At 40.6% G+C, this 15,857-nt stretch overlaps 1 protein-coding gene across 1 annotated transcript in view; it reads right to left on the bottom strand.

The window, feature by feature from the left end:
- Positions 1–311: 311 nt before the first annotated feature.
- LOC122540281 (trifunctional enzyme subunit alpha, mitochondrial) overlaps positions 312–15,857 on the bottom strand; it is a 132,650-nt gene continuing 117,104 nt past the window's right edge. The window contains exons 16-20 of the mRNA XM_043675762.2: positions 12,975–13,043; positions 5,643–5,838; positions 4,333–4,447; positions 2,801–2,946; positions 312–1,820 (exon numbers count right to left, since the gene is read on the bottom strand). Coding sequence (XP_043531697.2) covers positions 1,675–1,820; positions 2,801–2,946; positions 4,333–4,447; positions 5,643–5,838; positions 12,975–13,043 — 672 coding nt within the window. The 3' untranslated portion in view covers positions 312–1,674. The remainder of the gene's footprint in view (positions 1,821–2,800; positions 2,947–4,332; positions 4,448–5,642; positions 5,839–12,974; positions 13,044–15,857) is intronic.

Genomic DNA, 15,857 nt, shown 5'->3' with positions numbered 1-15,857 from the left:
GGAAGGAACAATTCACTATATCAGCTTGCATCAGGTCCAGGAAAGGAAAGTCAGCACATTGTCAAGAGTTAATTGTTATTCAACTAATTTACAAATAATTCAAACCGAAAAAAAGTACATGTCTAATACGTCAATAAGGAGAGATCCAATATTGCTCAATTTACAGATGTGAAGGATATGGCTTGATAAGAAGGACTCCTGCCATTAAAATTAGGTCATCAACATAGCAAATCAGAATTACTTATCTTTAGTGGCAAATAAAAATTGATTTACATTGTTAACGTAATGTAAATTATTTTGACTCAAATCTGTTTTAGCCAGGATTGTTCCTTTATTTTGACACATACTAACTGAAAACATCTTATAAACAATTCGGCTAAATACCTTGCAAGTAAATTGGATCAGATGGAATTTTAAATTCCACCTGATAAGTACAAAACAAAAATATAACCAATGTCATGGAATGATTCACATATTACATGTGCATTTTTCCAAATGTATTTTGATATTCAGGAATTCTACCAATGCAAAATCTACACTGAGGTAAATGATTCCCCAAATATTTAAATATACCATAATCAGACTACCTAGTCTAGAATCTGATTATTTTTTGTTTTTAAAAAAAAATCACACATTATGAGGATTCATGTTAAGTTTCTGTTGAGGGACAGCCCTCCTGGCAGGACATCACAAACTGCAGACCACCCTAAAATCTTCTAGTCTTCATGTGTAAGCATAGAAGACTATGTCAGCCATGCTTCCATTAAAACATGGCAACATCAAAGCCCCACCTTATGCGCAGTTTCTCGTGTATTTCAAATACAAATAGGGAAATTGGCAAAAGAGCATTAGTCATTTTCCCATCAGAAGCTAGACTGTCCTTGTTCATGTGCCTTAGTAAAATCATTATTAGTGATACTAACTAAACTGTGTGACAGCTCCATGAGCCCAATCATGAAAGAGCAGCCTTGCAGCAGGTATCAATTTTTAACAATGAAATAATGTTATAAATAGTGTTTGGTATGTCTTTAGCTGATCAATCGAAAATTAATGCTAAGTCTGGACAACAGCTTTGGAAACACAACAACAATTTCTCTCTAGTTAAGTCATTAAATTGCTTCATTTAAAACCGATGCTCAAGTGTTAAATCCAATGGTAAACAAATTTAAGGAGACCTTCCTCCATTTACAAAAGATTTTAGTGCTCAACTGCCAACCCACATTTCTTTAAAACATGGTAAAAACAATGCCAGTTTAGCATTGTTAAATAATGGTAAAAGTATGATAATTTTTTAAATGTCTAAAATATTGCATTGGAATGGCCTTACTGCTACTCATAAGGAGTAGGCAAATTTGATATGAACTTCCCAGACTTCACAAACAAATTGCAGGAAACAAATCTTTAAAAATATTAAGAACATTGAACATTATTAAAAATTATGCAGGAGTGATGGCAAATAAGTTGTGATTAAAGGCACGAATTAAAGTTAAAATATCTTGTATTAAAAATGGCTATACTCAGACTGTATCTCATTTGATGTTAATCAAATGTTTAGATAAAACTCTCATGTACACAAGAACCGTGATTGCAAACTTTTGAAAACAATCACATTCAGCATTTCTATATATTTTTATTAGATTTGTCCCGGACTTAGGTACACGTTTCATCTTCATCTTAGTGACGGAATTTTTTGCTTGTGTCCTTTGCATAATCCAGCAACATCTGGCAAGGTGAGAATTCACTGCCGTAAACACTTTCATATTTTTTCATTTTGTCAACTAGTTTGTTTGCTCCATAGGCATCCAAAAATTTGAATGGTCCTAAAGTAGAAGAAACCCCATTTAAAAATTAGTTTCATTCTATTTCCATTTAATTTAAAAGTAAAATCATTACCAGTGGACTGGCCACTTTGTTAGGATCTTTGACATTTTAGACCAAGGCTTCTTTAAAATTGGGGTTTGGAAACCATTTGAGGTCACGATTTGAAATTTTAAGGTTGTAATCTGAGGCAGCACAGTGCTACCACTCTAACAGGCCCATGCTTTCTCAGTTCTCACTGAGGGGTTATCACAATTTGAGACTCAAAGTGGGGCCATACTGAGAAAAAGTTTTGCAAGTGTCATTCTAATCAATGTATTTCTAACATTATATTTTTAAGTAGAAAATCTAACAAATGAAAACAATTGGTCTCTTGCAATTATTACTTCACTTCAGAAAAGTGTTTAGAACTTGAAGAGAATAAAAGGACAAATAAGTTTAGCAATTTTGTACAATTACAAACTATTTCCTTAGATAAAATTTCATGGAATTTTCTATCAAAATTAAGGTGAACATGCTTTAAACGATCCATTGGGAGCATTTGACACAATGTAAAAAAACAAATTGCTATTTAATTTTTCAGTTCTAGAAAAACACAATGGCTGATTTGATTAGATTATATTCCCCACAGTATGGAAATAGGTTTTCCGACCTAAAACATCCACACCGACCGAAGAGTAACCCACCCAGACCCATTCCCCTACCCTATATTTACCCCTGACTAATGCACCCAACACTATGGGCAATTTAGCATGGCCAATTCACCTGTCCAGCACATCTTTGGATTGAGAGGGGAAACTGGAGCACCTTGGAGGAAACCCACGCAGATGTGGGGAGAATGTGCAAACTTCACACAGGCAGTCACCCAATATGGGAATTGAACCCATGTCCCTGGTGCTGAGGCAGCAGTGCTAGCCACTGAGCCACCCCAAATTAGCTCATGCAGAGTAATGGATCCTTTCCACTGCAGCAACTACTTTACCTCCAAGGCAAGGTGGGAACCCTAGTCCAAAAACAGCACCAATGTCTCCCTCAGTGGGGTCATTCAATATTCCATCTTGCAGGCACAATACTGCCTCGTTCACAAATCTTGACACCAGTCGCAACTGAATATCTTCATCTGATGAACTGAAAATGAAGAAAATGAGTCAATAAATTCTTGACCTAAACAAACAGAATATAGAATACAGTACTACAAATTGTTGGTCCAAAAATTGCATGCCAACAAATCTGCACATTTTCCCCACAAAATCAAAGTACACTATGCATGGAACATACGGCTTTCAGACTTGGTCCAATAACATGATGAGATTAGTAGGAGAAACCCACAAGAATCCTCATTCCTGATGAAGGGCTTTGCCTGAAATGTCGATTCTCCTGGTCCTCGGATGCTGCCTAACCTGCTGTGCTTTTCCAGCATCTGCTGTCCTCACTTTTGCCAGGGAAAAACCCACACCTTGTCACCAGATCTCCAGTGATCTCAGGCACCTAATTGATTGCCAGCAGGCTTCAGACTAGAATCAGGACCTGAAATGAGGTACTTTGCCCACCAAGAATTTCCTGCCAGAGTAGCAGCTCCATCACTCGACAGCAATGTGGAGGTGGCTGTGGCTGATGCTGGTACAGCATCCCCAAATCTGCAGGATGGAAAGCCATTCAGGAACAGGTGAGCATTGTTGATTGGGAGTCATAGGGTGAAACAAGGGTGGCTCTCAAGCAGTCATCCTCCGTATTCTCTTTACCACCAAATCGTGTGCCGATCAGTGCAGATCTGCCTGCACTATTTACCAACTGATCAGGCAAGATCTTTTTGTCCCACCTGCAGCCCAGGTGGGAAGTAGTTCTTAAGTGATCCTTCATTTTTTGTTTTTATCCTTCTTTGTGCCATGTGTGGTACTGTGTGGATTTCTACCAGATGCTCAACAATACAGTTTAGAGGGTATAGTTACAATATATATAGTATTCAAAAATAAGGTAAAAGTCTTACCAGATCATAGGGCTGCTCTCTCAGGTGGTGGTTTAACCTGAAGGTCATCATGCCTCAGGAGAAGGGAGATGATGAGATGGTAACCTCACTGTGGGAACTGAACCCACGCTGTTGGTACTAATCTGTATCACAAACCACCCATCCAGTTACCTGAGCTAACTGATGCTCACAAAAATATGTCACTGGTTGCTAAATATTTGTGAAAATCCTTTAGTTATGAAAGTCATTACATAAATGCAAGCCACTTATTTCTGTATCCTTGATCTCCTAACATCAGGCAGACAGGCCCCCTACATGGATCTGGTTCTAAACAATGGCGACAGCATTTCAAACATAATTCATTGGCTGTAAAAGCCCATTGGAACATTCTGAGGACAAAGATGCTTTAGAAATGCTGACTTCAAAAGAAGTTACTGAACTATTTATTAGCAGCTATTTGTTGGCCAGGGTTATCATGAACTATGGAATACAGATTACAGTGAATACAGATTAAACTATATTTGTAAAGTATTTTGCATTTTACTTACACTTCAAGGTTAGCAGGCAGCTTAAAACGTTCAAAAATTTCCTTCGCACCTGGATTCAAAGTTTTGCCTTTCACACCTGCCTGATAAACGAAGCAACCTTTCCCTGTCTTACGACCTGAAATTGAAGGCATTAAAACTGAAATCGACTTTTTAAAAAAAATTCTGGTAAATTGGAATCAGAGACCAACAACTCTCAATTGTTAGAGTAACATCTAACTGTTTCAGCAGAGATACAAATTAAAATAGGAATACAAAACTAATGAAATTTAAGTTGGGTTCACTGGTATTTGAAACCCCTACCATTGTGAATAATTTCCCTGAACCATGTTTGAGAGATGATTATGAAAGGGTTGACAATCTACTCCTTGTCCAGTTGATTTCTACTTATTTTGCAATGCGCATCAGGGACGCAGGAGAACGTTTGGGAATGGCTATTATACGGTGTCCAGAATTTCATGCAGACTGCAGAATGGGGTGAGTGGAAACAATATTCAGAAATCAACAATGAAGGATCAAGTGAAATCTGAAGACTTTGATAAAAAATGTGAAAGACTGTTACTACCATGGGAATAATGGAGATCATGTAACTTCACTGAAAGTAACTATGTGGGGGGGGGGGGGGGTAGAAGAATAGAAGGCTCTGGCACGAAATGCTTCCATCACAAGTAACCACTGAAGCAGAGATTGTTATATCACGTACATAACAATGGAAGGTATTCAACTGCAGAGACTCAGCCCACAAAACGGTGTAAAATTGAGTAACACCAAATCTTTCAGAATTAGTTTTGCAATAGGTTTTTCCGGATAGTCAAGAAAAGAATTAGGAATAAACTGAACACTTAAGACAAATTATGGACAATTACATGGAATCAGCTAGAACAGGCTAGATGAAAAATAGGCAAGTGAAATTCTTCTGATCAATCAACTCATATGAGATGCTGTGTAAGATTTGGATGCAACAACACAAATTGACAAAGGAATTTAATGCATAAAACAGGAGCAGCAGTATTGAATCAGCTACGAAAGCAAGAGCAAGGAAAACTTGAAGACAGCTAGATAACGGATTGTAAAGCAAATAAAGAGCTGAATTTATTCTTACTGTGAAACACAGCTGAGCTGCAACTCTAGAATCTGACTGTGTACTGCACCAGAGCTAGGTGATAACAAATAGCACATGGTTTGAGGAAACAACTTGTAGGTGACTCCAAATATTTGGGGACAACGTCCTATTCAGTAGTATTGTTAATAAAGAATTTTCTCCATAATGGTGTCTATAGTTTTTTTTTCACACCACAGTTAAATTTGCTTACCTAAAAACCCCTTTGCCACCATCTCCTTTAAAAGTTCAGCACTTCCACCTGCCATTCGAGAGCCAAAAGCTTTTCCCAAATCTTCTGCAACATGTGCTGCGACATCAATACCAACTTCATCAATCAGTGTGGCAGTGCCGACAGGAAATCCATAACCAGTTGTAACAGCATCTAGTTTCTTTGGATCAGCATGCTCCTTGAAATGCAAGTAATTAGTATCTTAGGTGCAAATTCCAATAAACTAAAGTGCATTTTGCTCACAAACATCATCCAAGTACCTCAAAACATTAACAGAAAATGTCATATTAAATATGAAGAAGTGTACTGAATAACTAATGTGAAGTACAGCTAGGAGAATTTTAATGCAGTAAGAGATAAATAACCCTCTTAAATTCAAAATAAATTGGCAATGGTAAAATGAACATGGAAAAGCCTAAACAGAACCCTCCAGAAAAATTGTCAAAATGAAAGCTCACACAGAGCCCAGATTTTAAATTGTCCACAAAATTTCATAACGTTATTATTAAAGCAATGTTTACAGCATTTGTAGCTACACTATGACAAATGAAGTTATTCACTTAAACTGTGACTTGTAATTGCAAAAGATGGGAAAAGATTGTAAGAGGTATCAAAAGAAAGTATGTGATTAGATTATGTTGTGGACCAGGCCAGATCCTCTCAGAATATTTTAAGGAGGCAGCCCAGAGCCTAACTTTTTATTATTTTAAAGGCGGATGTGAAGTGGATATTCCAGGTTGATGCAGCTGGTCAAACCACTTGGCTTTAAGCAAAACAGAGTTTATTTAAACAATAGATAATAAGTGCAGAAGTAGGCCATTTGGCCCTTCGAGCCATTACCACCATTCATTATGATCATGGTAATCCACAATCAGTACCCTGTTCCTGCCTTATCCCCATAACCCTTGATTCCACTAGCTCTAAGAGCTCTATTCATCTATTTTTTGAAAGTATCCAGAGACTTGGCCTCCACTGCCTTGTGGGACAGAGCATTCCATATATACATCACTCTTTGGGTGAAGAAGTTGCTCCTCAACTCTTTTCTAAATGGCCTACCCGTTATTTTTAAAACTGTTTTTACACTACAGTTGAAACACGAACAAAAGAAAACGGAATTTAGAATCACTTAACTATTGGAAAACTTAATTGGCCCGACATAGCAATTTAACTAAGGAGCTGTTCCGATTCTCAGAATGTCCCATAAACACACCCCTTGGCAAAAGTTAAATTCAACACAAGTTCTTACAGGCAGGACAGATTTCTGACAGATATGTCAGCCAGGAAACATCTGAAGCATGGACCCTTTCTGTACTGCAGCAGTTTCTCACTGCTCCAACTATGCCAAACTAGAAAATAAATGGGACAGGGACACCTGGTCACTCCCGTGTCATTGTTAAAGTAGACATTTTGACACCTCTGCCTTTATGACCTCTCTTGAACAAAGCCCAAGGACAAAATAACCTTTTGAAAGTGACAGCATCATCACAATTATCCATGTCGTCACTGAATGGTGCTGCAGACTCAATGAGCTGAATGGTCTACTTTGTTCCTGTGTCTTCTGGACTTTAAATTTTCACTAGCAGAACTACAGTATTCTACTCAGCGAGCAAACCTACATCCAGAACCATGGTATTCTAGACTGGTGTTAAAATTATTAATTTACATAAAACCTGGAAACTACAAAATAAATACTTTAAGGAATGTTACTTTGTATGTATATTTTAAATATGAGACTGCTTTTGCAGCATGACATTTAAGCTTCATATAAATTTCTATTATGCTTAATATTTAGGGAAGGACATGGCATTGTGATCACTCGTAACCCAGAGGCCAAAGCTAATGCTCAGGTGACAAATGGTAGGATTTGAAAACTCAATCTCAAAATATAAAATAAATAGACATCATTAGACTAGTTTTTAAACTACTGTCTGCAAAAACTAATCTGGTTTGCTAACATTAAAAAAAAATGGACTCCAGTCTTTGACAATGTCCCATGTGGAAGGCTGATCCAAAAGGTAAGAGCCGATGGAATCCAACTCAAGTTTGTAAACTGGAACCAAAATCGGCTCGCAAATAGGAGACAAGGATGATGGTGGAGGAATGTTTGTGTGATTGGAAGCTTGTGATAAGCAATGTACCACAGTGATTGTTGCTGGGACTCTTATTATATGTATTAATAGCTTGGATGCCAATGTAGAAGGTACAATTAGAAGCTTGCAGATGACACAGAAATTGGTGGTGGTGTTGATAATGAGGGTGGTTTCAGGTCACAGTCTGATATTCATCAGCTGATAAACTGGGCAGAGCAATAGCAGATGGAATTTAATGCTGACAAATGAGAAGTGATACATTTTTGGAAATCTAATAAGGCAATGGTAGGTCTCTATTTCTCGAGGACTAAGGAACAAAGGGGCCTTAACATAGAAGAATACAGCGCAGTACAGGCCCTTGGGCCCTCGATGTTGCGCCGATCCAAGCCCACCTAAACTACACTAACCAACTATCCTCCATATACCTATCCAATGCCCTCTTAAATGCCCATAAAGAGGGAGAGTCCACCACTGTTACTGGCAGGGCATTCCATGAACTAACGACTCGCTGAGTGAAGAACCTACCCCTAACATCAGTCCTATATCTACCCCCCCTTAATTTAAAGCTATGCTCCCTTGTAATACCCGACTCAATACGCAGGAAAAGGTTCATACTGTCGACCCTATCTAACCCCCTAATCATCTTGTACACCTCAATCAAGTCACCCCTAAACCTTCTTTTCTCTAGTGAAAACAGCCCCAAGTGCCTCAGTCTTTCCTCATACGATTTTCCTTCCATACCAGGCAACATCCTGGTAAACCTCCTCTGCACCCGTTCCAATGCCTCCACATCCTTCCTATAGTATGGCGACCAAAACTGCACACAATATTCCAGATGCGGCCGTACCAGAGTCTTATACAACTGCATCATGACCTCAGGACTCCGGAACTCAATTCCTCTACCAATAAAAGCCAGAACGCCATATGCCTTCCTCACCGCACTATTTACCTGGGTGGCAACTTTCAGAGATCTGTGTACATGGACACCAAGATCCCTCTGCTCATCCACACTACCAAGTATCCGACCATTAGCCCAGTACCCCATCTTTTTGTTATTCTTCCCAAAGTGAATCACCTCGCACTTAGCTACATTGAATTCCATCTGCCACCTTTCTGCCCAGCTCTGCAGCTTCTCTATATCCTGCTGTAACCTGCCACATGCTTCCTCACTGTCAACAACTCCTCCGACTTTCGTGTCATCCGCAAACTTGCTCACCCAACCTTCTAACCCCTCTTCCAGGTCATTTATAAAAATGACAAACAGCAATGGTCCCAAAACAGATCCTTGCGGAACACCGCTAGTGACGGCACTCCATGAAGAAACTTTGCCATCAACTACTACCCTCTGTCTTCTTCCATCCAGCCAATTCCTAATCCAAACCTCCAACTCACCCTCAATGCCATATCTCCGTATTTTCTGCAGTAGCCTACCATGGGGAACCTTATCGAACGCCTTACTAAAATCCATATATACCACATCTACCGCTTTCCCCTCATCAACCTCCTTCGTCACCTTTTCAAAGAATTCAATAAGGTTTGTGAGGCACGACTTGCCCTTCACAAAACCATGCTGACTATCCTTGATCACATTATTCCTATCTAGATGTGCATAAATCCTATCCCTTACAATTCTCTCTAAGACTTTGCCCACAACAGAAGTGAGACTCACCGGCCTATAGTTACTAGGGCTATCCCTACTCCCCTTTTTGAACAAGGGAACCACATTTGCTATCCTCCAGTCTTCTGGGACTACTCCTGTAGACAAAGAGGACATAAAAATCAAGGCCAATGGCTCTGCAATCTCCTCCCTTGCTTCCCAGAGAATCCTAGGATAAATGCCATCAGGCCCAGGGGACTTATCTATTTTCACCTTTTCCAGGATTTCCAACACCTCTTCTCTACATACCTCAAAGCCATCCATTCTACTTATTTGTGCCTCAGTATTCTCATCGACAACAATGCCCTGTTCCTGAGTGAATACTGAAGAAAAGTATTCATTCAGTGTCTCCCCAATCTCTTCCGCCTCCACACGCAACTTCCCCCTACTATCCTTGACTGGACCTATTCCTACCCTAGTCATTCTTTTATTCCTAACATACCTATAGAAAGCCTTAGGGTTTTCCCTAATCCTATCTACTAAGGACCTTTCGTGTCCCCTCCTTGCGGCTTTTAGCTCTCTCTTCAGGTCCTTCCTGGCTACCCTATAACTCTCAATCGCCCCAATTGAACCTTCACGTCTCATCTTGAGATAGGCCGCCCTCTTCCATTTAACAAGGGATTCCAATTCCTTATTAAACCACGGCTCCCTCGCACGACCCTTTCCTACCTGCCTGACAGGTACATAATTATCAAGGACACTCAATAGTTGCCCCTTGAACAAGTTCCACATATCATTTACACTCTTGCCTTGGAGTCTACTTTTCCAAGCCACACATCCTAAGTCATGCCTCACCGCATCATAATTTCCCTTACCCCAGCTATAATTCTTGCCCTGTAGTACACACTTATCCCTCTCCATCACGAGTGTAAAAATCACCGAATTATGGTCACTATCCCCAAAGTGCTCACCTACCTCTAATTCTAACACCTGGCCTGGTTCGTTACCCAGAACCAAATCCAGTATGGCCTCACCTCTTGTTGGCCTGTCTACATATTGTGTCAGGAAACTCTCCTGCACACATTGAACAAACACTGACCCATCTAACGAACTTGAGCTATAGCTTTCCCAATCAATATCAGGAAAGTTAAAGTCCCCCATAACAACCACCCTATTACTGTCACTCATCTCCTGAATCACCTTCCCAATCCTTTCTTCAATGATTCTAGGACTATTAGGAGGCCTGTAAAAGACTCCTAACAGGGTGACCTCACCTTTCCTATTCCTAACCTCAACCCAAACTACCTCAGATGGCAAGTCCTCATCCATCGTCCTTTCCACCGCTGTAATGCTATCTTTGACAAGCAATGCCACACCTCCCCCTCTTTTACCCCCACCTCTAAACCTACTAAAACATTTAAATCCCGGAACCTGCAACAGCCAATCCTGTCCCTGTTCTAGCCATGTCTCCGTAATAGCCACAACATCGAAGTCCCAGGTACCAACCCACGCTGCAAGTTCACCTACCTTATTTCGTATACTTCTTGCATTGAAGTATACACACTTCAAACAACTTCCCTGTTTACAGGCACCCTCCTTGGAAATTGATGCCATGTTCCTCACCTCCCTACACTCCAGGCCCTGCACCCTGAAGCTACAATCTGGGTTCCCATGCCCCTGCCGAGTTAGTTTAAACCCCCCCCAAGAGCACTAGCAAACCTCCCCCCAAGGATACTGGTTCCCCTCAGGTTCAGGTGTAGACCATCCTGTTTATAGAGGTCCCACCGTCCCCAGAAAGAACCCCAGTTATCCAAAAACTGGAACCCCTCCCTCCTGCACCATCCCTGAAGCCACGCATTTAATTGTTCTCTCTCCCTATTCCTCGAATCTCTATCACGTGGCACGGGTAACAAACCAGAGACAACAACTCTGTTTGTTCTAACTCCAAGCTTCCAACCTAGCTCCCTGAAAGCCTGTCTAACATCCTCAGCACTCCTCCTACCTATGTCGTTGGTGCCAATGTGGACCACGACTTCGGGTTGCTCCCCCTCCCCCTCCAGGACCCGGAAAACACGATCAGAGACATCACGTACCCTTGCACCTGGGAGGCAACATACCAAACGTGAGTCTCTCTCGTTCCCACAAAACCGCCTATCTGTGCCACGAACTATCGAGTCCCCAATTACTACTGCTCTGCTCTTCTTCACCCTTCCCTTCTGAGTAACGGGGACAGGCTCCGTGCCAGAGACCTGAGCCCCGTTACTTACCCCTGGTAAGTCATCCCCCCCACAAGTATCCAAAACGGTATACTTGTTCTTGAGGGGAATGGCCGCAGGAGGTCCCTGCACTGGCTGCTTCCTCCCAGTCCCCCTCACTGTAACCCATCTATCTGCCATCTTTGGAGTTACTACTTCCCTATAACTCTGATCTATGACCCCCTCTGCCTCCCGAATGATCCGAAGTTCATCCAACTCCAGCTCCAGTTCCCTAACACGGTCTTGGAGGAGCTGGAGATGGGTGCACTTCCTGCAAGTGTAATCGGCAGGGACGTCGATGGCATCCCTCACCTCATACATGTTGCAGGAGGAACATTGCACTGCCTTCACTGCCATCCCTCTAAAGCTAACTGTTTAAACAAAAACTGTGTCTAAATAATACAAGCAAAATTCAGCACTTACCTGCTTGCCACAACAGATGTTATTATTAGGTTATTATTTGTGGTTCACAAATCCACAGACCTCTGAAGGTATCAGCACAGGTACACAGGGTGATGAAGGTAGCAGACAGATTACATAGAATATAGGAGCAATAGTGGTTAGACCACAGATGGAATACTGTGTGCAGTTCTGGCTGCGCCCTATCAGAAGGACACGATTGTATTGCAGAGGATATTCCCTAGGATGGAAAAGTGTCAGTTGCCTAGGATGAAAAGTGTCAGTTATAAGGAGAGACTGATTAGACTGAGTCCCCGGAGCAAAGGAGGCTGAAGGAGGAAATCTGACTGAGGTGTATAAAATCATGAAAGGCATTGACAGTTTAGATCATGAGAATCTTTTCCCCATGGCAAATGAGTCTAAGACTGGTGCAGAGGTTTAAGGTAAGCAGCGTTTAGTTTGGAGGAGAGTTGAGGAAAAAAAAATCCAAAGTGTGATAGAAATATGGAACATGCTGCCTGAGAGGGTGTTGAAAGTAGGTACTCTTGCAACATTTGAGAAGCATCTGGATGAACACTTAAAATGTCAGGAACTAGACCACAGACTATGGACCAAGTGCAGGTAAATGAGATTAGTGTAGTTTGTCTTTTGTCTGTCAGCACAGACATGGTGGGCCGAAAGGCCAGTTTCTAAGCTGTATAACTCTATGGCTTTGAGCAGAGTTTATAATAATTAATGAATAAACTATGATTGAACAGAGTAAGTTTCTTTTGCAGTGTAAAATTTACAAAGATTATAGCAGAAACACTGCACACTTTTAATACAGTGCTGCATTTTTGTTTGGAATGTCTTGAAAAAGATTATGTTCATGAAAAGCTAAAATTACATGTTAAACAATTTTTCAATAAATAAAAAAAAACTTTATGGCAGATAACATTTTTAATTCAATCTAAAATGATTTAAAGAAACTTACCTGCAAGACTCTGAGTGCTTCTGCCAATGTAGGTGCAAGACATCTTGTGGTATAAAAGCCAGGGCCATCCTAATGAAGGTAAAGTTATCTTTTTAATCCAAATATTTGAGGATCAAAAGTCTCTTGATCACACAAACACTTGAAACAGATGCTTCACAAGGCCTCTAACCAGAACATATTCTTCCATAAATAGGGAATATTTTGGAGTGAATGAAAAGCTCTTGAAGTTTCAAAAACTTATACAAATCTTCAAAGCAGTACTTTGACACGGTGGTTAATCTTATAAATTGTGATAGGTCTCTGACTTGAGTGATGTGGTCGAAGTTAAATCAATGTAGAAGATGATTTGAATTAAGAAGCTTTGATTAAAAGAAATCAGGGTACACAGGAATCAAAGTGCTACATTTGGTGGACTTGTAATCCAAAGACACAGGCAATGCTCTCAGGACCTGTGTTCAAATTCCAAATGGTAGAATTTAACATCAACCAAAATCTGGAAAAGTCTAACATTGACTGCGAAATCATTGCTGTAAAAACTCTTCTGGTTTCTCATTCCTTTTAGGGAAGGAAAACTTGTTCTTACTTGATCTAGCTTATACGTAACTACAGACTCACAGCAATGTGGTTGAATCTTAAATGCCCTCTGAAAAGGCCTAGCAAGCCACTCCATTTCATTAATCACGAGAAAGCCTGAAAAAAAGACTGGACCAAACACCTGATCTTAACCTAGGTTGTGGAAGTGAGCAAACTGAGCCCAATCGACCCTTTAAAGTGCTGCTTACTAATTTCTGTAAACTAGTCCCAAAATTGAGAGAGCTGTTTCACAGACTAGTCAATTCCTACTCTAACATTACCATCAAGCCAGAGGCTAAACATTAGTTAAATAAAAACTGTAGGAGGACATGCCAGAAGCAGTAGTTAGGTGGCTCTTCAAATAACCCCATTATCAATGGTGAGGTAGCCCAGCACATCAATGTAAAAGTAAGGTTGAATAATTTGAAACAATCTTCAGCCAGAGGTGCCAAGTTGATGCTCCCAAACTGGTTTCTCCATAGATAACTGGCATCTGTGATGCTGGGTTTCAGCTAACTTGATTCAATCCACAAGATACCAAGAAATGGCTTGTGTCACTAGATACTGCAAAGGGTATCAGCCCTGACAACATGTGCCAATATTACTGCAGGCACTGCTTCAGACCATGTTGCAAGCTGTTGCATTATTGCTACAACATTGTTATCTACCTGACAAAGAAAACCGTCCAGGTCAAATTATTGCCTCATCAGTGTAGTCTCAGTAATGAGTAACAGAAGGGGTCATCAACAGTGCTAAAAACAGAGCACTTGCTAAGTATTAACCTGCTCACCGTTGCTGTGTTCCGGTTTAACCAGAGTCACTCAGCTCTTAACTGCAATACAACTTTGGTTTAAACATGATTAAAAAGCTAAACTCCAAGAGGTGAGGTGAGAGGGACTGAACTTGACATCAAATCTGCAGGTGACCGAGTGTGACATTAAGGAGCTTCATCAATAAATGCACTCTTGCCATTTAGAGCAATTCTATTTTGAAATAAAGGAGCAGTACATTGACAGATTGCACCTGAATTGGAAGGGACTAATATACTGGCAGGGAGATTGGCTCTAATAGGTTTTTTTTGGGGGCAGGGGAAGAAGGTGGTGGTGGGAATCAGAAATAGTGAAGGAAGAGACCAATCTGAGACTGGTACACTTGAGAAAAGAAGAGAGTCAAACAGTCAGGGCAGGCAGGGACAAAGCAGGACTGATAAATTAAACTGCATTTATTTCAAAGCACGAGGCCTAACAGAGAAGGCAGATGAACTCAGGGCATGGTTAAGAACATAGAACTGGGATATCATAGTAATTACAGAAATGTGGCTCAAGGATGACCAAGTCTGGCAGCTTAATGTTCCAGGATATAAATGCTACTGGAGAGACAGAAAGGGAGGCAAGAGAGGAGGGGGAGTGGTGTTTTTGATAAGGGATAATTTTACAGCTGTACTGAGGGAGGATATTCCTGGAAATACATCCAGGGAAGTTATTTGGGTAGAACTGAGAAATGAGAAAGGGGTGATCACCTTATTGGGATCGTATTATAGACCCCCCAATAGTCAGCAGGAAATTGAGAAACAGACTTAAGGAGATCGCAGTTATCTATTATTCTTACAGAGTGGTTATGGAATTTTAACTTTCCAAACTGGGACATAGACTGGGACTGCCATAGGGTTTAGATGGAGAGGAATTTGTTAAGCGTGCACAAGAACATTTCTGATTCAGTATGTGGATGCACCTACTAGAGAAGGTGCAAAAATTGACCTACTCTTGGGAAATAAGGCAGGGCAGGGGAGCATTTTGGGGCCAGCAATCATTATAATATTAGATTTAAAATAGTGATGGAAAAGGATAGACCATGTCCAGAAGTTGAAGTTCTAAATTGGAGGAAGGCTAATTTTGACAGTATTATGCAAGAACTTTCAAAAGCTGACTCAGGGCTGATGTTTGAAGGTATAGGGGTGGCTGGAAAATGGGAAGCCTTCAGAAATGAGATAACGAGAGTCCAGAGACAGTATATTCCTGTTGGGGTGAAAGGAAAGGCTGGGTAGGTGTAGGGAATGCTGGATCATGAAAGAATTTGAGGGTTTGGTTAAGAAAAAGGAAGCAAGCATATGTAAGGTACAGACTAGATAGATCAAATAAATCCTTAGAAGAGTATAAAGGTAGTAGGAGTATACTTAACAGAGAAATCAGAAGGGAAAAAGGGGACATGAAATAGCTTTGGCAAATTAAAATTAAAGGAGAATCCAAAGGGTTTTTGCAAATACATTATAAAAGGGTAACTAGGGAGAGAATAGGGCCCCTCAAAGATCAG

The sequence above is a fragment of the Chiloscyllium plagiosum genome, unplaced genomic scaffold (genome assembly GCF_037043375.1).
Source record: "Chiloscyllium plagiosum isolate Xiang-an unplaced genomic scaffold, Cpla_swu_hap1 HiC_scaffold_3, whole genome shotgun sequence".
NCBI lineage: Eukaryota > Metazoa > Chordata > Chondrichthyes > Orectolobiformes > Hemiscylliidae > Chiloscyllium > Chiloscyllium plagiosum.
Note: the sequence above shows the minus strand (reverse complement) of the source record. Positions and strands in the feature narration are given on the sequence as shown.